Source organism: Gopherus flavomarginatus, chromosome 9 (genome assembly GCF_025201925.1).
Source record: "Gopherus flavomarginatus isolate rGopFla2 chromosome 9, rGopFla2.mat.asm, whole genome shotgun sequence".
Classification (NCBI taxonomy): domain Eukaryota; kingdom Metazoa; phylum Chordata; order Testudines; family Testudinidae; genus Gopherus; species Gopherus flavomarginatus.
The window spans coordinates 50,844,519-50,868,712 of NC_066625.1; the positions used below are offsets into that span (position 1 = coordinate 50,844,519).

At 46.1% G+C, this 24,194-nt stretch overlaps 1 protein-coding gene and 1 long non-coding RNA gene across 8 annotated transcripts in view; one reads left to right on the plus strand and one right to left on the minus strand.

Annotated features, from left to right (window-relative positions):
• Positions 1-21,610, plus strand: LOC127058640 (uncharacterized). Of its 4 annotated transcripts, XR_007776411.1 has the most exons (4): positions 1-262; positions 4,413-4,513; positions 6,671-7,777; positions 21,344-21,610. It is a non-coding gene; the product is annotated as an uncharacterized LOC127058640 (long non-coding RNA). The 4 variants fall into 4 exon arrangements; XR_007776412.1 differs by lacking the exon at positions 21,344-21,610 and having other exon boundaries at positions 4,366-4,513; positions 6,671-8,029; XR_007776409.1 differs by lacking the exon at positions 21,344-21,610 and having other exon boundaries at positions 6,671-8,029.
• The window catches only part of LOC127058639 (endonuclease 8-like 1), a 13,985-nt gene continuing 6,988 nt past the window's right edge, over positions 17,198-24,194 (minus strand). For 3 of the 4 annotated variants that reach the window (XM_050968875.1, XM_050968874.1, XM_050968876.1), the window contains 5 exons: positions 22,572-22,696; positions 20,674-20,701; positions 20,003-20,064; positions 18,304-18,544; positions 17,198-17,590 (listed from right to left, as the gene is read on the minus strand). In XM_050968875.1, coding sequence (XP_050824832.1) covers positions 17,544-17,590; positions 18,304-18,544; positions 20,003-20,064; positions 20,674-20,701; positions 22,572-22,696 — 503 coding nt within the window. In that variant the 3' untranslated portion in view covers positions 17,198-17,543. The remainder of the gene's footprint in view (positions 17,591-18,303; positions 18,545-20,002; positions 20,065-20,673; positions 20,702-22,571; positions 22,697-24,194) is intronic. The other variant, XM_050968877.1, reaches the window with a different exon arrangement.

Sequence of the window (24,194 nt, forward strand, 5' to 3'; positions counted from 1 at the left end):
GGTGCCTGGAGCGGCCCGGCCCGGGGTGCTAGGACCGAGGTGGGCGCGGGGCTGGCTCGGGACGCTGGGCCGGGGGTGCGCGGGCGAGCTGCGGAGCGAGCCCCTCTGGCCGGCTGGGGACCCGAGCCGCTACCGGCCCCTGGTTCCCGCTGGCCCGGCTGTGAGCGCGGGCCGGGATCGGACGGGTCTGGGTTTGGAAAGCGACGAGGCTTTTCCGCAGTGAAACCCGCTGCTGGGGCTGTGGGTCAGCCTGAGAGTCGCAGTGAGTCCAGCCGTGCCCCGGGGCGGGGCGATCGGGTGGGGTGTCCCCCCCCCACCCCGCTACAGCGGGTGTCGCTGCTCCGAAGGCTTGGAGCGGGGGGGGGGCAGGTGAAGGGACACTTGCAAGACCCTTTATTGTGCGTTTAAAGGCTTTAAAAATCAAAGGTGCTCTGCTGCTCTCTCTTTCCCCTTTGCTGTTTCACTCTGCAGTTAGGCTGGTCAGTTTCGTTTTTCTGCTTCTTTCTCTCGGATTCTGACAATCCTTTTGGGCTTCTCACAGTGTAGAAAAGAGGTTCTCCTTTTCACCCTATGGAGCAGCTCCACAGAGATCCTCTCACAGACCCATCTGTCTTACCAACACCACAATCTTCCTGTTACTTAGCTCTCAACTATTTAAACAAAAAGACTACTTTCATTGACCCTACCATTACTGCATCTATTCCTGTCAGCTGTCACATAAATCCTTGCTCCTGCAACTGGCTCTGCTCAGGAGGACCCCAGCGTGGAGACAGAGCCTCATTGAAGTTAATGGGGCTTCTGCGTAGACGCACAGCCAATCCACTTAAAATAAATTGCAGGATTGGGGCCTGAATATATGCATACATAGGAAGCTAGATGTGAGCTAAACAGGATTGCCACATGTGTGTGTCCCTCTCCAATCCTGCCATGGGGCACAAAGGAGTCAGGTAGGCTGTGTTGGGTGGAAGAAAGTGGGAACCAACCAGCCTCAGAGTGATACTACTGTTCTCACATCTAGTTCCCTGCACACGTGCACTACTCTGATAGCAGCATGGTTCAGCCACTAGCCTGGGGGGGATGTCTGAAACCCCCCCACTTGTATTACATTTTAAAAAATCCTTCAATCCTGTTTTCCTGGAAAAGAACAAATGAATAATTGCATTGTAACCACCTTCTTCAGAACTCAGATGAATGAATGACATGTTGGGTCTAAGACTATGTCAGTCTGCTGCTTCAGGAGTGGAATTTCTGTCTGGACTATAAATTTCCTCTTGATGCTTTAAGTCATAATGTGACTCTCACTGCTCAGCTAGTATCTTTAAAATCTATACAAGTAGATAACTGAGCCATGGTATCGCTATATGTAGTTCATGTGAGTTCACTTAGGGACAGATCCTCAGGTGGTGTAGATTGTCATAGCTTTGTCCAGTGCTAATATGCTGTAACCTTTGGTTGCAAAGCTATTTGTAAAGCGTTGAATTGGGGCTCCTATCATTTAAATAGAAAAGAACAAAAGGGAAACATTGTTATTAAGAGGATGGCAATCAATTGTTCTCCACATCCACTGAGGATAGTCCAAGAAGTAATGGGCTTAATTTGAAGCAAGGGAGATTTAGGATGGATATCAGGAAAAAAACTCTAATTATAAGGATAGTTAAGCTCTGGAACAGGTTACCTAGAGAGGCTGTGGAATCCCCATCATTGGAGGTTTTTTAAGAACACCTTGGAGAAAGACCTGTCAGGGATGGTCTTCTAGGTTTACTTGATCCTATCACAGCACAGGAGGCTGGGCTAAAGGACCCTTCCAGCCGTATGTTTCTATGATGGTGTGATTTGTGGGAACAAAGAAAATCTCCATGGCTTGGCACTTGTGGTAGTGAAAATATTCAAGGCAGATACAGGTGTTCTGCTGCCAATGGTGACCACATGCCATGCTGGGCACCCAGGCTTATTGTCAGGCTAATAAAAAACAGAATTGTTACTTTTTAAAACATTGGGTTTTTTTAAACTGAATGTTTTTGCAATGGTGAACCACTAGGGAAAAACCAAGCGTGACAAAGCTTTAGCCTTCGTCAGGAGATTGGGAGACAGATCCTCGTACCTTGGAGTGAATGGCTTTATTGCATGTCATCTTTACTGCAGGCTTTTCAGGGACACCTTCCCCCTGGTGTTTCTCTCCTGCTTCCAGACCCCTCAACAAATCCCTCAGCAAATCTTCTTTGACACACCTTTCCTAACTGGAGGTACCACGCAGAAGTAACAATTGCTGGTATGAGCTGTTGGCTCTCTCCAAATCATTGGCACTGCAAAAGGCATAGATTTCCTTTTCCTGTTCAACCACTGGCGAAGATTTGTTGCACAAGTGTTGCAGCATATGTGTGGGGCCCACCTCTTGTCCTGATCTCCAATTTTGCAGCCAAAATAAAGGTGATAGGCTTTCTTAACCATAGTGGTTATACTGCGCTTTTGTGATGCAAAAGTCACTTCACCACAAACGTAGCAGAAGTTATCTGCACTGTTCACACAAGTACAAGGCATCTCTGCTCACTTTGGCTAAACAGAAATGTGTCCCTTTGCAAAATCAAACACTGACAAATAAGAGAGCACCACACTGTATGACTTCTAGAGCTGATATAGGGCAATTTGTTCAGCAGAGTGATGTAAGCTTCGTTATGATTGCATCATCCATGATTTCTAGGAATAACATGATGCAATTCATATCATGTATGATGCAATACCAGCTTCAGATTGCATCATTCATTGTTTTGCCTAAAAAGCAAGTACTGTCCAAACCCAGTCATAGATTTATTCATAGATCCAGTCAAAGATGTATTTTAGTCATTTCTGGTTAAATTGAGATCCCTTCCCTTTATAACTCACTTATCCTCCGCTATTCCCAAGTCAAGGGTCGTATATACTGACCCAATAGCATATCTTGAAAACTAGAGCCAGTCAACAATTTTAAGCATCATTTTGGTTCTCAGTGACCCAGAATTAGTAAAGTTGGACTACATTTATTTCAGAAGCATTTTGGCTGTAGAGCAGTGTAATTAACAAAGACAGAGAAAGTTAGAATGACTCTGCTTGGGGCACTCACCTGAGAGGTGGCAGAGGCCTGTTCAAATCCCTTCTCATCTGGCAGAGAAGGGACTTGAACCCCCTTTGTCCCTGCTCTTTTGTGAAGTTTGGCAGCTTGTGAGCACACTCAGTGGATTGGGCCCCGCTTGTGATTCAGGGTACGTCTAGACTACCTGCCATATCGGCAGGTAGCGATCAATTTCTCAGGGATCGCTATATCGTGTCTCATCTAGACACGATATATCGATCCCCGAAAGTGCTCCCGTCGACTGGAACTCCACCAGCACAAACAGTGCTAGCGGAGTCGACAGGGAACCGCGGACGTCGGTCCCGCACCATGAGGACGAGGTAAATCAATCTAAGATACTTTGACTTCAGCTATGCTATTCACATAGCTGAAGTTGCGTATCTTAGATCGACACCCCCACCCACCCCCCAGTGTAGATCAGCCCTTAGGCAGCCAAACCGCTGCCTGCTCCTGGTTTGTGGATTGCTACCAACTATAGGTGCTTTCAACCAGCCCAGACTTGGGGGCTGAACTCAGAGAGAGGAGAGGGGTGGGGCGGGGCTTAGCTCGTCCCTCTTGCTGGCCTCTTCCATTGACTCCTCACCTACCTTGCTGGCTTTGTGGATTGTTATCAAAGGCGCCTGTCTCACCCCATTCACTGTGAAGGCCCCTACTGCAGGGTTGTTCCTGTGATTTTTCTAGGTGTCTAAAGGTTAAGCATTGTGATGCCTCAGGCCCTTTTGGGATTCAGGCCCTAGCACTTTCAGTATCATTATCCCCACTTGACAGCTGGGAAACTGAGGCACAGAGCAGTACTGTGGCTTGCCCAAGTAGTCTACTAGCCTGGAGCTTGGGTGAGCGCTAAGGGGAACCCAACAGCTAGAAAAAAGTTGTTTCTACCACATTAGGCACCTATCATTCATCACCAGCGTGGATAGAGATGGTGGAAGTGGTGCAGTTTTTCTATATCACACAATGTTTAAATGTTGTCAGGCATCCAATCTGAAAAAATAATAAAATCACAAAAAGAGCCACAGCTCATAGAAAGGTGGTTTAATTTTGACAAAAATTGGCAGAAAGCTTTGAAATACAATTGATAATGGAACTACACACTCAAAATAACACTGGTTTGGAATGATTGGGAAATACTTAGCCCTCAGTGATACATTTTATACGTATTTCTGTGTTGTTTTGCCTTTGGTTAAAACAAGTCTGTAGTCACACAACATTGGATTTGTTTGTACCATGTATTACCTCAAAATATTTGTCATTATTTGTAGAATGTACTCATCTGAGAAAAGGTTTTCTGTCTGCTATTTTTCTGAAGTTATGCAGATATGACCCCCCTACTCCTTAATTATAAAACACATTTTGAGGTTATCTGATCTGCCGGAGATGCACGTGGGGAAGAAACATGGAATGGAATCGGTAAGGCTAGGGCCAAGCCTGTAGCCTTCAAATGTAAAATATTGCAAACTATAACCGTAGCTGTTAAATAGTTAAGATAACATGCCACAAAATTGGCAGGGCAAATAACAGAAACAAAGGAGGAGTTAAAAGAAAGCAGGAGAAGCCACTGAGGCCTGGAATGTTCTTGCTCTCCCAGAGACAGCAAGCATGGGAACAAAATAAAATGTGGAAACAGCTGTAAAAAACCTACCAAAAAAAAAAGAGGTGTTGTCCTGTTATAAATATTTGTGGTCATCAGCAAGCGTGAGGTAGCTATCCTGTGCCTGAAGAATGGGAACAGAAATGGAAAAAAGTGGTCCTAGCAAAATTAAAAGATGCATTAACAGATGGCGTTGCCCAAAAACAGTTAACTGGAGCATGTAAGGGCACTTCTGCCCTCCATTTGGCATGCGGATAAAAGCAAGAAACACTGGGGCAAACAAATTGAGGTTTTGCAAGAGCAGGTACAGTCCCCACTTCCTTTCAAAGCCAGGATAAAAAACAGGGGTGTGGGTTCCCAACTGCTTTAACCCCTGGAGCCACACTCCTTGCTCATGGCTAAAAGTAGAACCTTCTTTCTCAAATATTTTTACATACCGGTTACATTTTCCTTTATCTCCTTTCTCAGTTTGCTCAACTTGCTGCTGCTGCCTGTACCTTAAGATAACTTTATAGAGTTAATGGCTCAGCTCTCACTACCTTCCTAGGTTGCTCTTCATCCCCTCGTCTCCCCCTCCCTCCCTCCCCCCCCCGCCAAAAAGTAGTAGTAGTTTATACAGAAACCTCTGAAAGATTAAAAATAGAACAAAACAATCAAAGAAAAACACTAGGGTTAATATTTTACGTTAAAAAACTCCAGTAAATAAATAATTGTAACCCTTCAGGAATACAATAGCAATAGTCTTCATCAACGACTTAGATATTGGCATAGAAAGTATGTTTATTAAGTTTGCAGATGATAGCAAACTGGGAGGGATTGCAACTGCCTTGGAGGATAGGGTCAAAATTCAAAATGATCTGGACAAATTGGAGAAATGATCTGAGGTAAACAGGATGAAGTTCAATAAAGACAAATGCAAAGTGCTCCACTTAGGAAGGAACAATCAGTTTCACACATGCAGAATGGGAAGTGACTGTCTAGGAAGGAGTACGGCAGAAAGGGATCTAGGGGTTATAGTGGACCACAAGCTAAATATGAGTCAACAGTGTGATGCTGTTGCAAAAAAAGCAAACATGATTCTGGGATGCATTAACAGGTGTGTTGTGAGCCAGACACGAGAAGTCATTCTTTTGCCCTACTCTGTGCTGGTCAGGCCTCAGCTGGAGTCTTGTGTCCAGTTCTGGGCACCGCATTTCAGGAAAGATGTGGAGAAATTGGAGAGGGTCCAGAGAAGAGCAACAAGAATGATTAAAGGTCTAGAGAACATGACCTGTGAAGGAAGGCTGAAAGAATTGGGTTTGTTTAGTTTGGAAAAGAGAAGACTTGAGAGGGGACATAATAGCAGTTTTCAGGTATCTAAAAGGGTGTCATAAGGAGGTGAGAGAAAACTTGTTCACCTTAGCCTCTAAGGATGGAACAAGAAGCAATGGGCTTAAACTGCAGCAAGGGAGGTTTAGGTTGGACATTAGGAAAAAGTTCCTAACTGTCAGGATGGTTAAACACTGAAATAAATTGCCTAGGGATGTTGTGGAATCTCCATCTCCGGGGATATTTAAGAGTAGGTTAGATAAATGTCTATCTGAGATGGTCTAGACAGTATTTAATCCTTCCATGAGGGCAGGGGACTGAACTCGATGATCTCTCGAGGTCCTTTCCAGTCCTAGAGTCTATGAATCTATTAATTACTCCTAACTTACTTGAAGATATGGTTGCCAAGCAACAGAAATGCACACTCTGCTTCTAATCTTAACCACTAACTAATATTTGAAACATGAGCTTTCCTTATTATCACAGAGTTTTAAAATAAAATTAATATAAAATAATGGAAAATGCCTTGTTACTAAATTAATACATTTTTTGCAAATATTAATATGAATTATTTTTATTAAAAATTAAGGTAATAACTTGCTTATTTAAATGGTTAACCATTTTGTTTATTTTTTAAAATATGTTTATATTTTATTTATTTCGTATAGGTATGTCACTGAGTCCCTGGGCGATGCTCTGGAACTGCTCCCCACAAAGCCAGTCAGGACTTTGCATATCCTCCTCTCCCTTGGAGAAGACTTTTTCAGGGCAAGCAGCTCACACGTCTTCACCTTCTGGGTCTCTCCTTGGTGCATTCAGCATCCTCTGCTCCTCCATGCGCTTCCCACAGTGAGTCCGCTCTAGCAGGGTCCTGAAGAAGCCACAGGGTCCTGCACCCCCACTTTGCAGTCAGATGTGACTCTCAGCCAGCCAGTAACACAGAGGTTTATTTGATGACAGGAATACGGTCTAAAACAGAGCTTGTAGGTGCTGCGAACTGGACCCCTCCGCCGGGTCCATTCTGGGGGGCAGTGAGCCAGACCCCCACGTCTGCACTTCACTCCTTGTCCATAGCCAACTCCAGACTCCAAAACCCCTCCAGCCCCTCCTCTCTGCTCAGTTCCTTTCCTGGGCCAGGAGGTCACCTGATCCCTTTGTCTCCAACACCTTCAGTTGGCACCTTTGCAGAGGAGGGGCCCAGGCCATCAGTTGCTAGGAGACAGAGTGCCAGGCATTTAGGTGCACTGGCCCTTTGCTCTGTAGCAATCACACACCCTTATCCCCCCTCCTGGATACTTAAGAACTGCATGGGACACTGAGGCACCAACACAGTATTCAGAGAAAATATTAAGAACATTCCCAGTTTGCCACAAGGTATAAATAAGAAGTCTGGCGCCATTAGTTTTTAACTGTAAGTTTGTCATGTACATCATGTATACTGTCCTGTGTTGTAGGTTTGTGTGTGTGTGTGTAAAACATCACTTTTTTAAAAATTATCTTTATTTTGTTGCAACAAAAGTCAATTCTCTACCTTTTTAAAAAAAAAGGTGGTACCACACTATTTTACTATTGTGTTTGGGGTATAAGTACCATAATATTATTATCACCATTTTTTTAAAGTTCAAAAAGGTCTCAGTTATAAATAGATGAATTATTTGGTGAGGCAGAAATATATGTACAATTAAAACCCAAAGAATTCTCTTTTATTAATCAGTTTTTTTATTTTTATTTTTTTATTCAAAGAAAAAAATGTAAGGGGAAAGCTCAACATTAAGGTAAAGGTAATATTAACAAAATGTCAAATTCTTGTTTGGGTTTTTATGATCTTGTTTGCAATTTTAAATATCCCTATAAAAATGTCATAGCAAAAATGTTTAAAAATAACAGTTTCATTCATAAAGCTAACCAAAGGGTTTCAACAGGTTTCCACCTTTGGCTCCCAAACACAACAAAGTGTCATAAAAATTTAATACCCTTAAAGTGTTTGCATGAACTTGCATTTAAAATGTATTTTGGTTTAATTGTTATACACTTTTCTTTTATGTTCTGTTGCAGGAAAATAGTTGTTAACATTTGTGTTTCTAAACTCAAAAAGCTTGGTAAAAATTATGTTACTAACGCTTTTGCTAAAACAGAGTGCTCAGCAAGGGAAAGCAATACACCTTCTAGTAGAAGATTGTGAGCATCTATTCCAGCAATTAAGCATTACATTTAGTATCAAATATTAATAATGCACCTCAAATAAAAATGAATATCTATACAATTGCAAAAGTATAGCTTGTGTTATAAGAGACTTGGTCCCCATTACACTGTAAACAAACTAAGTTAAGCTGTGTATTAAATTTGCATTATTAAAAAATAGAAGAAATGTAAAACAAACAAAAAACCAACTTTATTATGTTAACTAACTAGCTGTTTAAAGATGCATCCCCCAGACCAAAGACACTAGAAGATATCAGTTTATAGTGAAGGAACCCCCTAGCATAAAAAAACCCCTACAAATAAAAAAAAAAAAGTAAAGTGCTTTATAAATAAGAGACTGGCCAACTACTCCTCACTTTACCATATACGGACAATTAAGTTGGCAAGCAGCTAGAAACCACGAGCTGAACCAGGTTAAACTGTAATTTAATTGAATTTGGCTACTGTGTACAAACCAGCTGCATTATTGCTGTATTGTTATATGATTGCTGTACAACATTTACAATGTGCATAACCTTCCTACATACACAGGTAAAAATCAACAAGCGAATGGCAGCTAACATGAAGGCGTGAAAAAAAATTGTTACATAATAACTACAAATTGGGTAAACAAATTCCCTGGCAGTAACGCCCAAAGAACAGAGCATGTGTGCGCCCAAGATATTGCTCTGAGTCTAAGCTCCACATTATCACCCTGCTTACTTGGAGTGTTTTCTTTGAACATACAAACAACCATAATGGGTCAGACCCATGGTCCATCTAGCTCAGTAACCTGTCTTCCGATAGTGGATGGTGCCAGGTGCTTCACAGGGAATGAACAGAACAGGGTAATTATTAAGCAATCCAATCCCAGCATTTGGCAATCAGAGGTTTAAGGACACCCAGAGCATGGGGTTGCATCCTTGACTATCTTGGTTAATAGCCAGTTAATAGCCTATACTCCACGTATTGATCTAATTCTTTTTTGAACTCAGTTATACTTTTGGCCTTTACAACATCCCCTGGCAAGGAGTTCCACAGGTGAACTGTGTGTTGTGTGAAGAAGCACTTCCTTCTGTTTATTTAAATTAATAGGGTGACCCCTGATTCCTGTGTTATGTGAAGGGAGTAAATGTGACTTCCTTCATACAATTCATGATTTCAATCACCCGACCCCCGTCACCTCTTTTCTAAGCAGCACAGGACCAGTATTTTTAAATTCCTCCTCCTATAGAAGCTGTTCCATCCCCCCAATCATTTTTCTTGCCCTTCTCTATACTTTTCCCAATTCTACTCTATATTTTTTGAGATGAGGAGTTCAGAACTGCATGCAGTATTCACGAAAGTGGCATGATGCTATTTTCTGTCTTATCTAGCCCTTTCCTAGTGGTTCCTCATATTTTGTTGATAACACACTGCACACTGAGCAGCTGTTTTCACAGAACCAGCCACAATGACCCCAAGATTGCTTTCTTGAGTGGTACTAGATAATTTAGATCCCATCATGTTGTATGTATAGTTGGAATTATTTTTTCCAATGTGCATTACTTTGCACTTATCAACATTGAATTTCATCAGCCATTTTGTTACCCAGTCACCCAGTTTAGTGAGATCTATTTGTAACTCTTCACAGTCAGCTTGGGTGCAGGTGCTTGGGGTGGCATGGCTGGCAATTCAGGGGTGGGTCCCTCAGTCCCTCTCGGAGTGAAGGACCTGCCACCAAAGAGCGGAGCGGCATGATTGCACTGCTGTGGCTTTTGGGGGGGGAGGTCCGGGGGGGGGGGTGCGCTTGAGGTGGCCGAAAACCTGGAGCTGGCCCTGGAGTTAACTAGCTTCAGTAACTGTCTATTGTCTGGAAACTCTGGCACTTCACTGTTTAACCCCTTTCCCAGATCATTTAGAAATATGTTGAACATCACTGGTCCCAGTACAGATCCTTGGGGGACCCACTGTTTAACTCTCTCCACTTAGAAAACAAAGGGTAGGAATAAATTTGTCAGTTTTCAATCTTTTCACCCATTACTTTTCAAATTCTTTCTGGACCGACCTTTTCCACCTGACTTGTCAGAGTTTATGCCTCTTTCTAGTTTCCTGAGTAGGATGAGACTTCCATTTTTTAAAGGATGCCTTTTTGCCTCTAACTGCCTCTTTTATGCTATGGGTTAGCCACAGGGGCTTTTTTTTTTTAATATTTGGGGTATACAGTACATTTCATTTGAGCCTATATTATGGTGTTTGTAAATAGTTGCCATGCAGCTTGCAGGCATGTCACTCTTGTGGTGCCTTTTGATTTCCATTTAGAGAGAGAGTGAGAGTGAGAGAGAGTGTGTGTGTGTGTTTTGCACCTTTTTGAAGCTAAATGCTACTGTGGTGGTTTTCTCTGGTATTTTCCCCTCTATTGAGCTGTTAAATTTAATTACATTATGGTCACTATTACCGTGTAGTTCGGTTATATTCACCTCTTGGACCAGGTCCTCTGCACCACTTAGGACAAAATCAAGAATTGCCTCTCCCCTTGGGGGTTCCAGGGCTAGCTACTCCAAGAAGCAGTCATGTAATGGTGTCTAGAAATTTTCTCTCTGCATCTCTTCCTGAAGTGACATGGACCCAATCAATAGGGGATAGTTGAAATCCCCCAGTTATTACTGGGTTTTCTAGCCTTTCTAATCTCCCTCAGTATTTCACAGTCATTGTCACCCTCCTAGTCAGGTGGGGGGTAGCATATCCCTACTGCTATAGTCTTATTATTCAAGCATGGAATTTCCATCCATTGAGATTCTGTGGTACAGTTTGATTCCTTTACGATTTTTACTATATTTGACTCTATGCTTTCTTTCCAATATAGTGCCACACCCCCACCAGCACAACATACTCTGTCGTTCCTAAATATTTTGTACCTTAGTATTACTGTCTCATTGATCACCATTCTACTGAGTTTCCGTGATGTCTATTATATCACTAGCCTCCTTTAATACGAGGCACTCACGTTTACCCAGCTTTGTCTTTAGAATTCTAACATTTCTACACAAGCACTTATAAAATGTCAATATTTAGTTGCCTGCCTTCATGAAATGTAACTGAATGGGACTCTTCTTTGTTAGACTCTTCAGTGTCTACCTGCACTTTATCAGCTTCTATCCTCTCCTCTTTATTAGGAGATAGGGGGGGATTAATTTAAAGGGGATACTCTAAGGGATGGGTCTGTCCAAACTCTATGCTCTTCTGCAGCTATTAGACCTTAGAGTTTTCAAACTATGACCTATTTTAATTTTACATACCGGCACTCTCGTTCCATTTTGGTTTAGCTGGAGCCTCTCGTTCCTGTATAGGCTCCTCCTTTCCCCAAAGGTTCCCTAGTTCCCAATAAACCTAAATCCAAACACCAGCATCTCATTCATGCAGTGAGACCTGTAATTCTTCCTGTCGGTCTAGACCCATGTATGGAACTGGAAGCATTTCAGGGAATGTGACTATGGAGTTCCTGGACTTCAAAGTGTTAGCTAGCAGCCTAAATTTGGCCTGCAGGACCTCTCTCCTTCCTTTCTCTAGGTCAAACACATACCACAACCAATGGCTCCACCCCCAGCTCTGCGCATAGGTCAATCTAGATGTCTTGACAGGTCCCCATCCTTTGCAACCTGCAGGCAATTCACCATGTAGTTCTCCCAGTCATCACAAAACCTAACTAGCGATACTACTTAGCCCTGCCATGAGTGCAGAGGACTGGACTAGATCACCTCTCAAGGTCCCTTCCAGTCCTATGATTATCTGTCTCTTCCTAATAACTGGGGTTACCTCCCATGGAGGAGTATCCTTAATGAGAGGATACCATGTCATCACCTGGAAGGAGGGTCCTAACTCTGGGATTGTTTCCTTCCACTCCAGCTTGGTGTTCTCCTTCCCTGAGACTTCCAAGCATGTTCTTGCATGTGACTCACAAACCTGCTTCCTTGTGATCTGCCTCAAGTTCTGGTATTGCAGAATGGGTGCCAGGCACTACTTTCACTGCTTGTGCGACATGAAACCCACCGACAAGGTATATTTCATGACCAGCTGATCATCTCTGTTCACACTCCCCGCTCCCGTCACTGAGGAGAAAGTTTGCATTGTTACATGTATTCTTTGATATGAGCTTCAAGTCTTGCTTTGGTAATGGTGTTACCACAGCCTGGTTCCAAACTTCTTGCATTTGGACAGTCCTCTTGTGGGCTCTCACCAGTTTTCATTGATTCTTCATTTGCACCAACAGCAGGGTATTGTCATTTTAGTCCAAGGATAAAGGTTCAATAGCTGATCAGACAGCTCCCCAAAAGTTTTTCCACTTGGCAGGGTCTGTGCATACCATTGGTAGAATCCTTGTGACATCAGTAATAGCTAACATTGGCTTACAGGAGGCTGGTAGCTTAATCACTGATAGATTTTCCTCCAGCCAAGACAATGTGCTGCTCTTTGGCTTGTCTGCACTACCGCAGGGGGTCGATCTAAGATCACATAGCTGAAGTTGTGTGAATAGTGTGGCTGAAGTCGATGTACTTAGATCTACTTACCGTGTTGTCTTCACTGTGGTAAGCTGACAGCTGACACTCTCCCATCGACTCCACTTGGTGGAGAATTGGAGTCAACAGGAAAGCGCTCAGTGGTCAATTTATCATGTCTATACTAGATGCAATAAATCGATCACTCCCCCGATCGATTGCTACTCACCAATCCGGCGGGTAGTGTAGACAAGCCCTTAGAGTTCCATCCAAGTGTAAGAGGGAAAGTGGAACAGGTGCCAGCTCACACTTCATATCACCCTAGCTACCAACATCTCTGAGCTAGATAATTGTCAGCTTGCGGAATATGTGATGATCAGTAGCTTTCCCTTATGCTGTCTGCTGCTTCTTTTGTTAGATTGAGATTACCAAATGATTTGAGATTAGACCTGTCTATGAGATCAAAGAGATCTACCTCACCCCTTTGCAGCCTACTGGTTACAAACTGCTTCCTTTCTTGTAGGCCATCCTCACGTCTCATGCACAAATTTTCTACAATTTCAGGTGGGGCCCCAGTCCACATAGCCACGTGTGAACACTGCAATCTGTCATCTGGGCTCATTCCAGGTTCAGAGCTAAAAGGATTTGTCATTCAGTCACAACCTTTCTAATATCTGGGACAGCAGTTTCATCTTCAGCCATGCACTGTGTGGTAGCTTCTTGGTGGAGCTCTGTTGCTGAAGGCTGCATTCCACACATTTGTTTTCTCATAGCTGTTACAGCTGCCTCAAAATGTGCAGTCAGGTAATACTTGGTCAGAGCCTTATCTTTTGTGCAAAGATGATGATGCTTCTCACAGTCCTTGCTGAAAGATTGCTCAATGGCCATGTCACACCATATGCCACTGAAAGGTCTGGCAGTCCAGTACACTGCTCCTTGGCTATCAGCTACGGCATGATGTATAGCTGGCTTCTCCTCCAGAAGTCTGGCTTCTGCTACAGTTACACATCCCCACCTAGCATAATTCATGTGATCACACTATAAATGTCTCAGGTTCCATATATAGACTTATCATCATCTCTCTTTGCTGCTATGTAATCCATCGGTAGTTGGGAGAAATCCGTTACATAGTTCTCCCAGAACAGAAATGTATCTGAACAGATTGGGTAACATAAGAGTCCATGAGCTGATTGGGTTCTGTTCATGAAATCTGCCACAGCATTCTGTGCTTCCACTCTGTCTTCTGTGTGCCTTCTCCAAAGCTTCAAAGCATGTTCAAGTTTTCTCCAACATGCGTCTCATCTTCTGGGAGATCATTATTGTCCATGGAATCACCAAGTGCCATCCATTTCAAGCAATTCATTGCCTCATTTATAAGTTCATGGATTTTAATGCTGTCCTTTTTAGTGTATGGCTGACTGAAGCACCATAGTGGCTGCCCATTTTCCTGCATCATACTGCTTACACCACCCATGAAATTCATTGCAGGATACATGCCTCCCACATTAAGGTGGTCATGATCAAATTCCTTTTGATTCCTCTATTTAATAATCTGTGCTTTGCAGTAGATTGCTTCATCATACACAACATAGGTCCAGTCTTGGTCCAGAGAGCAGAACATAGCCTGAAAATAGTTCTTCATGGTATACACTGTATTATCATCATTTGCCAGTGCAGGAACCATTGGACAGTAGCCAATAGTCATAAAATATCTATCTGGAGAAAAACTTCTCATAAATGCAGTCGACAGTGTAACACATAGTCAAACAAGCTCATGCTGTCATGTGACTACAGACTTTTGCTTTAACCAAAGGCAAAAAAGTAAGGGAAAATGCATAAAAGGTATCACCTGGGGCTAAATATTTCCCAACCAATACTAGTTTGAGTGTATAGTTACATTATCAATCGTATATACATTATCAATGGCAGAAGCTTTCTGCCAATTCTGGTCAAAATTACACTATGTTGCTTCAAGTTATTGCTCCTTGGGATTTTATAATTTTTCCAGATTGGCTACCCAATAACATTTAAGCATTACATGATATACCAAAACTGATCCTCTTTCAGCAGCTCCATACACCCGGTGATGAGCACCAGGCATGCATCTAACATGATAGCAATGACACTTTTCTAGCTGACAGGTCGCTAATAAGACCCCTTTTTAAATCTGGCTGGTGGACTAAACATCACCCAGCAAGCCAGTGGGTGAGCTAGATCCACTGGACTGTGTCTCTTGTGGTAAGTGGGAGACACACGTGCATGCGAGATCACTGATACCTAAATGTGAAAGAAAGGAATCCAGGTGCAGGGGGCATTTGCTGCTCAACTGGGACTTTCGTAGCAGTAGATGCCACCCTGGGCCATGAATCCCCTTACCATGCCCTGCACCAGGAAGTCACTTCTGAAAAACACTGTTTTGGGGCTAGGATGTTACCTCTCGGCATGGCACAGTTTAGCTGTGCTATCATTCATCAGGCCAAGAGAAGTATTTCCTATGAAAAGCCAGCTGCATTTCTGTAGGAACTTGCTTTGATCACTTGTTTCCTAGGTGAAAGACTTGGCCATTGCCTGTTAGCATAGGAGCCTTGGATGTTGGTAAAGATGACGCAGTGGAAAGGTTAGGGGTTGTGACATTCTCCAGAGTCAAGGGTAAAAGTAATAATAAATTCTTACTGGTATGGGGGACAGCCCCAGAAGGGGCAGGGCCTCAGGCGGAAGGGGCGGAGCTGGGGAGGTCAGCCTCCCCCAGCCAACCCATCTACGCTGCCTGACCCCCACCGCCCGGGGCTCCGGCGATGATTTAAAAGGGCTTAGGGCTCTGGCCGCTGCTGCAGCAGCAGTGGCCGGGAGCCCCTGGCCCTTTTAAATTGCCAACCGGGGGGGGTGGGGAAGGGGCAACGGTAGGGACCCTACGGGCAGGGCCAAAGACAGGGAAGGCAAAAGGGACAGGGATGTTAAAGCTCTGCCCATAGAGCTTTAACGTGGGCTGCGTATGGGTCAGTCCTGGCTCCTGACCGATACGCTGTACCGGCTCACTTTCACCCACCCAAGGTACAATCTGGACTGTTGGACAGTTGTCTCCCCTCAGTTCTCCACCATAGGCTGCCTTTTACACGACTTTGCTGTGAGAGCAACCACTCCTGGCTTGCTCACAGCCTCCAGCATGTAACCTACTCCCAGCTGAGTTAGACGAGTGCTCTTTGCTAGCCACTCCTGAATTATACTGCAGAGGGACACAAGCAAATTTCCAGTCCCAGATGTGTCCCCAGAAATGGGTGACTTGCACTGCCCAGCTCTCTCCTTCTTGTCAAAAAAAGCTCATAGAAAACCTATTATTTCATTAATAGAAAATGATATGCACAAACCTTGCTGTCCAAATGGAGTTTCCCCAAACACTTCAATCCAAGATCGATTTTAAGTGATTACAAGGAATAAGGCATAAAAGTCAGATTTGTTTACAAAGAAATAAATGCAAACTAATACCTAACCTAACAAGCTAAGTGAACTTGGAGCAAGAAGGTTTCTCTCACGATTGGATTCCTCCCAAGCCAGGACCCCTCCCCAGGTTCTTTGTCTTTCAAACATTGTCGATGCCGAGAGTAGAGATGAGGGGAGAAAGGTGATTTGGGGCCTCTATTCCTCATTTTTGTACCTTTTCCTCCTCTTTGAAGATCATCTCCAGCTGGAATTCATGTGACAGCCAGTGTGTTAGCCCAGCTGTTCCATTGCCAAGATGTAAATTTCTCGCTCACACCTTTCTTACTGCCAAAAAATGGTTGCTTAACCAGGCGATAGTCCATTTGATTGTGCTGACAGCTGGCTGAGGTGCTGGCTAGCCTTGGTCTCTGGGCAAATAGTTTGAAACTGTTTTTCTAAACTTGGAGCATGTCCCAGTAAAGTCACACTGTAGAACCTTATAATTGTACACACAACGTTGCTGCACATATTTTACCAGGACAATAATGTTCAGCCGATTATGACCTTTCAAATGATACCTCACAAGGCATACTTTTACAAAACCATGATCACGCTTGTACAAAGTGGTGAGCATAAGGGTACAGCCTGTTACAGGGGCATTCTCAATAGCCCTTCAGTTTCACTGTAACAGTTTCCTAATTGAGATGGGGAGCCAGGGTTCTCACCCAAAAAGGCCCCCCCAACTCTCTCCAGACATGAAAAAAATAGTTCTAGCCAAAGGATCCAGGCTAGCACCTGAACTGGCGCCAGAAGAATCTGCCATTAATTCCCAGTTATTAGAAGGGATTCTTTATTCCATTTATGGACAGGTATTTTTGTAGCATCCCTCCCCATGTGAATGCTCACAACAGGAATCCAGCACAGTTTAGCTATGGCCACTAAGAATTCCCTTTAACTAGCTGGAAAAGAGGCACATCTGAACCACTATCGCACAGAAAGGGTAGGTCCCAGCAGAATGCCTTGTAAGCCACACTACTACTGTATTGCTGCTTTGCCCTAATACTTGGCCTCCAGAACAGCAGTCAGTCTCCTGCAGTGACAGCAAAGCAGCCACACAAGGGATTGTTTATGGAAACATTTTATTGTTAGTACTAAAATCAGATTGCTAAAAGCACTGGCTGTTGGGTCAGAGAACCACACTATGGGGAGGGTGAGCAGGGAGGCTGACGCCATGGCATCATCTTCATTTCATGGGACAGGGTTCTTGCATCAGTTGCTTAGAACCCCCGCAGCAAGCCCCCTCTGAGGAGGGATCTAAGAAACAATGCAGCGGGCACGCCCACTTGAGAGAAGAGTCACCTCACCAGCTGCTCCCAGCGCGTCTCCCGCAGCATGTGCAGCAGTAGCAAGCGAGCTCCCATCTGAGTTACTCCAGGCTGGAGCGAGGACAGATGCCCTGCCAGACCAGTCATTCAGCCTTCACCCGCCTGGATCTTGGGGCAGCAGTAACTGCTCCTAAAAAGACAGGGGAGAAAGTCAGAGCAGTGAGAGGGCAAAGTTTGACAGTCAAGTTGCCTGTACCCTGCAGCAAGGGAAATTCACTTTCTCCCACGGGAAGACTGAAGGGGGTCGGAAGCTACCTCTGCTGCCTGAGAATCCTGGGGGCACCTCGGGGAGTGCCAATTTCCTCCGAATAGAACTCAGATCTCAGTCCTGGCCAGATTCTCTCCTTCCTCCCCTCTACTGCAGCTGGGGTCCTCAAAGCCATCCTCATCACCTCACGATTAACCCTTCTCTCTCTTAGTACCCATCCTGCCTTGAGCAGACCAGGCAATTTTAAAGATTTGCATCCTGATACTTGGAAATTCTGCAGTCAAAGCAGCAGAACTGGGGCCCCAAGATCCTGTATAAGGCATCTCCTGCCCCAACCCACCAGTCTGCTATCCTGGTGTCCATTAAGGAATCACTCGCTGTGGACCCACCATGCCTACGGTCAGTGATCTGGTCACACAACACGTGCACAGAGAATTAGCGTCAGAGTTTCTAACTCCAGTGCCCGGCCAACAATCCTACAGTGCATGGGTGGTGGATGCGGCTTCCCTTTCCCTGCATAACACAAGCTCTTTTATTCCACTTTTGAAAAAAAGCCAGATTGACCTTGACCAGCATAAGCCATCCAGGCGTATCCCTGTCCCATGCTTATGTTGGAGCCAGTGCAGCATTCTAACCTGTGCTTCTCCGAGCAGATGCCTGCCTCTTCCTATCTGCAGCAGGAGCTTCGTTCGTGGGAGACGCTTGACTTGCTGATGCTTTTCTTCTGGACCTGGTGTTTGGCTTTCTTGCTTCATGTGCCTTGGCATTCTCGGCTCCTTGGACGAGCTCTTTCCCCTTCTTCCTGCCAGATCGCTTTGCTACCTTCTCTTGGCTGCTGCTGCCCTTCGAACTTCTCTTAGGCACCGGCTTTGTAACCTAGGCAGATGATTGAAATGTGCACTCCCAGTCACGGGGACGCGACTTTAACTTCTGTATGTTCAGGGGTCTCACTAGAAAGTTCAGGGGAACCAGGGGCAAAGGCTGTTGTGGGAAGTGCTGTAGCTGCTCTCGGCTCAACCATCAGATGCACAGTTTGAACCGTCTGTTCTATGGAGTTTACTCCACACACATCAGCTGGGAGCAAACTGGGGCAAGTTTTAAAACTTAACCTGCCTAAAGTCAGGCACCAAATGTGAAAATTTGGCCTTGTTCTCCCTAAAGTTCCCCACCTCAGGAATGCACATCACCAGCTATTCACGCAGCCCTTACAATACATGCTGAGAGAACATTTGGTGCTGTGCAACGCAGACAGAGCTCACATCATTGGCTTAGGAGCAGGGACCATCTACTACTCTGTCTGTACCGCACCTAGTGCAGTGGGGTTCTTGGCTGGCCCTTAGAAAGAATATTTATTTTGATAGTGCCTATGTTACACAGGCAGACAGACAGACACAGGTATCTGACAGTCTGCCAGGCAGAGATGCGTAGGGATGTCTGCGGATTTGCAGTTTAAAAACAAAGGGGAATAGATTAGCAGTTTCACTATTAACCCAAACAAGGGCAATAGAACCAGTCACATGCCACAGCCTCAGGTCAATAGCAGCTGTATTTTGATTAAACATTTTGCAGGGACCTAAGCAGTTAAAAAAAGCTGCATTTGTACCCATCCATAAGATGCTTCCTTTCGCCAAGTTGCACAACTTCCGTTGTTCCAAAAACGCCCCTTGGTCAGCATGACCCTGTTAGCGATTTGTCTCTTACTCAAGTAACAGACATTTGCAGTACATTGCTCACCTTCGAACGTGAGATTTAATAATGTCTGGACAATACAAGCCTGTTTCTTTAACCCCACCCCTGAGGCCAGCGGATGACAGAACGGCTGAACCAGCAGACTACTGAAAAATAAAGTAACCTGTTACTCTTGTACTGCGTTCGTTTCATTCTGAGATGAGCTTAATGAGAGCGTGGAGTTGAGATCCCAGCTATCAGAATATCTCTGGGATGCTGAGCCTCTCTACAGAGATGTGTGTACAAACATATGTACAAACACACATCTAGTGTCAGAATATGTGTCAGTAAAGTGTACACGACTGAGGGGGCTAGTTGAGAGGTGGTATTATCTAGGGTAGTGCTTAGAAGACAAGAGTGCGAGGTTGGGTTCTATTAGTTCTAGTCCTGATTCATCAAACCCTAATGGCAACACATTGGTCCCTCTCTGTTCTAGTTTTCTCATCTGGGTATAAATGGGGTTGTGAAGGCTGAGATGGTGTTTAGCTTCTTCCATACAAAGATCCAATGAAATGCACAATGGGGCAGCAGGAGAATGACTCTGCGAGCAGAGGGGCCCCATAAAAACTGAGAGATACAGGAGATGTCTAGACAAAGGCTCTGTACCTTTGGACTTGGAGGCTCAGGATCAGCATTCACCTGCGAGCGCTTCTTGCGGGACTTTTCTCCTGCAGGAGAGAATGTTAAGATGACAGTTTAACTCTGGAGGTGAGAAAGGGGCCTGACTGCAGGTGAGTCAGAGGTCTAATCCCCAGCCTTCTTTTCCTCTGGGAAGCCATCCAAGGAAGAAAAGCTCCCCCATCTGGTCTGGAAGCTTGGAGATGGTTCTGAGAGAGGTTGGACACAACTGGCCTGGTTTTGTGGACATCTTGCCTGGACTATACATGAACTGAGTGCACTGAGGGTGCTCAGAGTGGGCTGGTTTGCGTAGCTCTCCCTCCACAGAGCAGGTATAGCACAGAGAACGACAGTGGTAGCTTCCCCACGTTCACATGCATGGACACTTGTAGGGTACACAGGCCACTTGATACTGGGCTGCCAACAATAATGGGGCCCTCGGAGACTCACTATCTCCTTTCACCCGGGCTGCTGAACTGTCACCCAGGGGTAATGATGCGTAACCACTACTGGATTCAGGGCAGCGAGCTAGAGTTTGAGAAGAGCATCGCTAGTTTCCTTAACAATTCCACAGCAAGCGACGGCTCTCCCTGCCTCTCCCAACCCAACCAGAAGCAAGAGAACCCTGCAAAGCATGGAAGAGTAAAGCTGATGTTCACCTTTCGGGGCCATAGGTCCAGGCTCCCCCTGAAAAGGAAAAAAGAGCTTTTAGACAGTGCCCTAACCCAATCCAAAGGGCAGTTCAAACCCCCATCAGGCATCAGCAATGCTGCCAGACCCTGCAGCAGGGGCACCCGTACATTAGCCAGAGCAACAGGCAGTGGCAGAATGGCATCTCGGAGCAGCAGTAGCTCACTCAAAATAGTGTAAAAGCCCAAATGTTGGCACCCTAGACTTGGAGTTTGTGTCCTCCAGTTCTTTCCACCCCTCCTCCAAGTTGCCCAGGTGAGCAGAACAGGATTTCTTAAGCATATCCCGTCTCCTTGCTGGTGAGCGGGAGAGATCTCTGAGTCTCTAAGTGTAAGGACAAGGCCTTTTCTTGTAGCCATATGGTAAGGCCTAAGGCCTTCGTCTGCAGCCATATTGAGAGCAGCAGCCACTAGCTAAGAAGCAGGAAGTCACATCCTCACTTTCCATCTAAATTACATTAAAAGAATGTAGCATCGGGCTGATAAGGAGACCCTGTCCTAATAGCACCCACTATCACCAGATAAAGAAACGGATCTTAAGATGGTTAAAGAAGACTCAGTTTGACAGCATTCCGTTTGGCAAGAAACCACTTATAGTTGTGGTTGGGAAATCCTCATTTCTTTATTGTTTTGTCTTTAGCTAAGCAGGACGCAAGTTTCACTACATAAACTGGGGCCCAAAAGGAAGTTCTTGGGAACGAACTCCAGGACACAGCCCCAGGATCAGAGCTGCCAGACCTCAACACCCTGCCAATCACACCGTGCAGAAACTGGAGTCCCCAGATGACCTGATTCTGACTGGCCAGCAGGGAAAGTTCATCTGTCTTATTGGGAGTGATGAGCATTGTATGTGTAGCATGTGCATTCTGTTCTGGTGATTGTTAATAAATAGAGCTTAACTGTGTAAGGCTCCTTCACTGGTAAAAGACCATGCAAACCCTCAGAAAGATTAGGCCCTGAGTCCAGAGGGAATGGGTGTTTGCTCTGAGCCTGGAGGAGTAAAGCCTAGAGTCCACGGAGGGGTAAAGTTAGAATGCCTGAATTAAGAGCGTCACACCTGAGCCCTAGGACCTAGGTAGAGGTGGGTGCTCTAGAGTGTGCAAGTGACAGAGAATTTTGTGCGGGTAACAAAGGGACAGATTTTGTACTAGGCTTAGCTAATGTCTCCTGGTGATGCAGAGCAGGATGGGCTGGATTCTCTCTCCTGTGGGCCCAGGGCTATTAGATTTTGTGGGGACCCCAGGGGTTTGAAGTGGGGAGTGGCTCAGGGCTGGAGCAGGAGAATAGGGTGCGGGGTGTAGGCTCTGGCCGGGTAGCACTTACCTCAGGCGGCACTTGGTTGGCGGCACAACAGGGCTAAGGCAGGATCCCTGTCTGCCCTGGCTCCACGCTGCTCTGCTCCCAGAGGTGGCCGGCATGTCTGGCCCCTAGGCAGAGGGGTCAGGCTGCTCTGCGCGGTGCACACTGCCCGTGCCTGCAGGTGCTGCCCCCGCAGCTCCCATTGGCCACAGTACACAGCCAATGGGAGCTGCAGAGCTGGCACACAGAGATTCCCTGAATACCCCCGCCTAGGGGCCACAGGGGCACATCAGCGAGCTGGTGCTCGCAGCTCCAGGGTGGGGTGCCGAGGCTCGGGGACAGGTGTCCAGCCTGCAGCGCTGAGACTTGCCTGGATGAAAAGAAGCAGTGGCCAACATCTGGCCCACTGAGCTCCCCTTAGCCCAACGCCCTGGGCTGCAGCCCCTAAAGCCCCTGCATTAATCCGGCCCTGGGGCAGGCATCCTGCCAGTCTCCTCTTGCAGCAAGGTCAAGCCCCACATGAGTCATGAGTCAAGCCCCGCCAAATGTAAGGCCACTGCGGTTCATACCTGAAACCAGATGGTCCTGCCATTGCCATCACGCAGCGACTTCATGCCAGGGACACAGTAACACTGCAGCCACTCCTCAAAGGCCGCGGCATCGTCAGAGGGCTCCGGGCCGTAACCCTTCCCCCCTGGCGGGACACAAAAATGAGCATCAGGGAAAACTCTTAGCTACAGGGCTCCCCCTGCAACTCCAGCAGTGAGGGGCTGATCAGCTGTGGGCTTTGCTCTATGCTACGATGACCCCTGCTGGGGGCAGCAGCAATGCTCAGCTACAGCTTTCTGAAGCCTTCCAGGGGCTCCCTCTCAAGTATCCCATGTGGGGTGGCCTGGAGATGGATTTGCACCTCTCCAACCTGCACACATGCAGTTTGAAAGCATTCAGCTCTCTGGAGCTTGGTGTTTTTAAGGGAGTGCCTCTATTTCTGCACCAGCTGGAGCCATCGACGGCTCTGATAAGCCAAGAGGTCGATTTCTCTTGTATCCGGGCTCACTCGTCTTTGCTTTGCATCTTCCCCAATATCTGCAGCTGTCTGGCTTGGCCACCACAGCCAGAGCACAATGCAGTTAGCTCTGGCAGGGCAGAGGGGTCTGTCTGCTGAAATCCTCAGGGGAAGTCTGGCCACAACCTACAGCAGGCTGAAGCAGAGGAAGACCCAGAAAGGATGCAAGAGAGGGAAAATAATGGATGGACCATGGGGCCTCTCCTCGCTTAGTCCCAGAGACGGAGTCAGGGACACATCCCAGCTGGGACAGGGAGTGAAGTCTGTCCTGTGCAATCAACCGTTGTGTTGGGAACACTGAGTGGGGGACATACATGCACCTGCTCTCCGCTCTTCAGCAAACAGGGCCACCATGGGTCTCTCCCATTATTGACTTTACTGTCAGAAGGGACCATCAGGATCATCTAGTCTGACCTCCTGCACGTTGCAGGTCACAGAACCTCACCCACCCACTCCTCTGGCTGAGTTATTGATGTCCTCAAACCAGGATTTAAAGACTTCAAGGTACAGAGAATCCACCACTGACACTAGTTTAAAACCTGGAAGTGAACTGTGCCCCATGCTGCAGACAAAGGCAAAAAATCCCCAGGTTCTTGGACAATCTAACCTGGGTAAAAATTCCTTCCTGACCCCAAATATGGTGATCAATTAGATCCTGAGCAAGGGGGCAAGACCCAGCAGGCAGACTCCTGGGAAAAAATTCTCTGGAGTAACACAGAGTCCTCCCCATCAAGTGTCCCGTTTCTGGCTGCTGAGGAGTTTTGCTACTGGTCAGTGACAATAGCTACCCACTGAAACCTGAACAATTTCAGCGTGATGGAAGTAGCTTTGCAGGGGCCGCTGGTGTGCCCCATGCAGCACCTCTGGTGTCATCCCGCCTCTCATGCAAAGGCCCAGCCTCCTCCCACTGGCATTAAACGCCGAGCCCGAGCATTTTCATACAGCGCCCCTGCTTCCCGCTACCTCTCGCCCCAAGCCACCCCAGGAGGGCTCTGTCCCACCCCTCCCCCATCGCTGAGTGTCTGCCCAGCTAGAGGCAGCAGGGATCCAATTCCAACTTCAACATCTCATTGCACCTCCTCCTGCTGGTGCGGCTAAGTCATCCCCACCCGCAGGCTCCATGGCC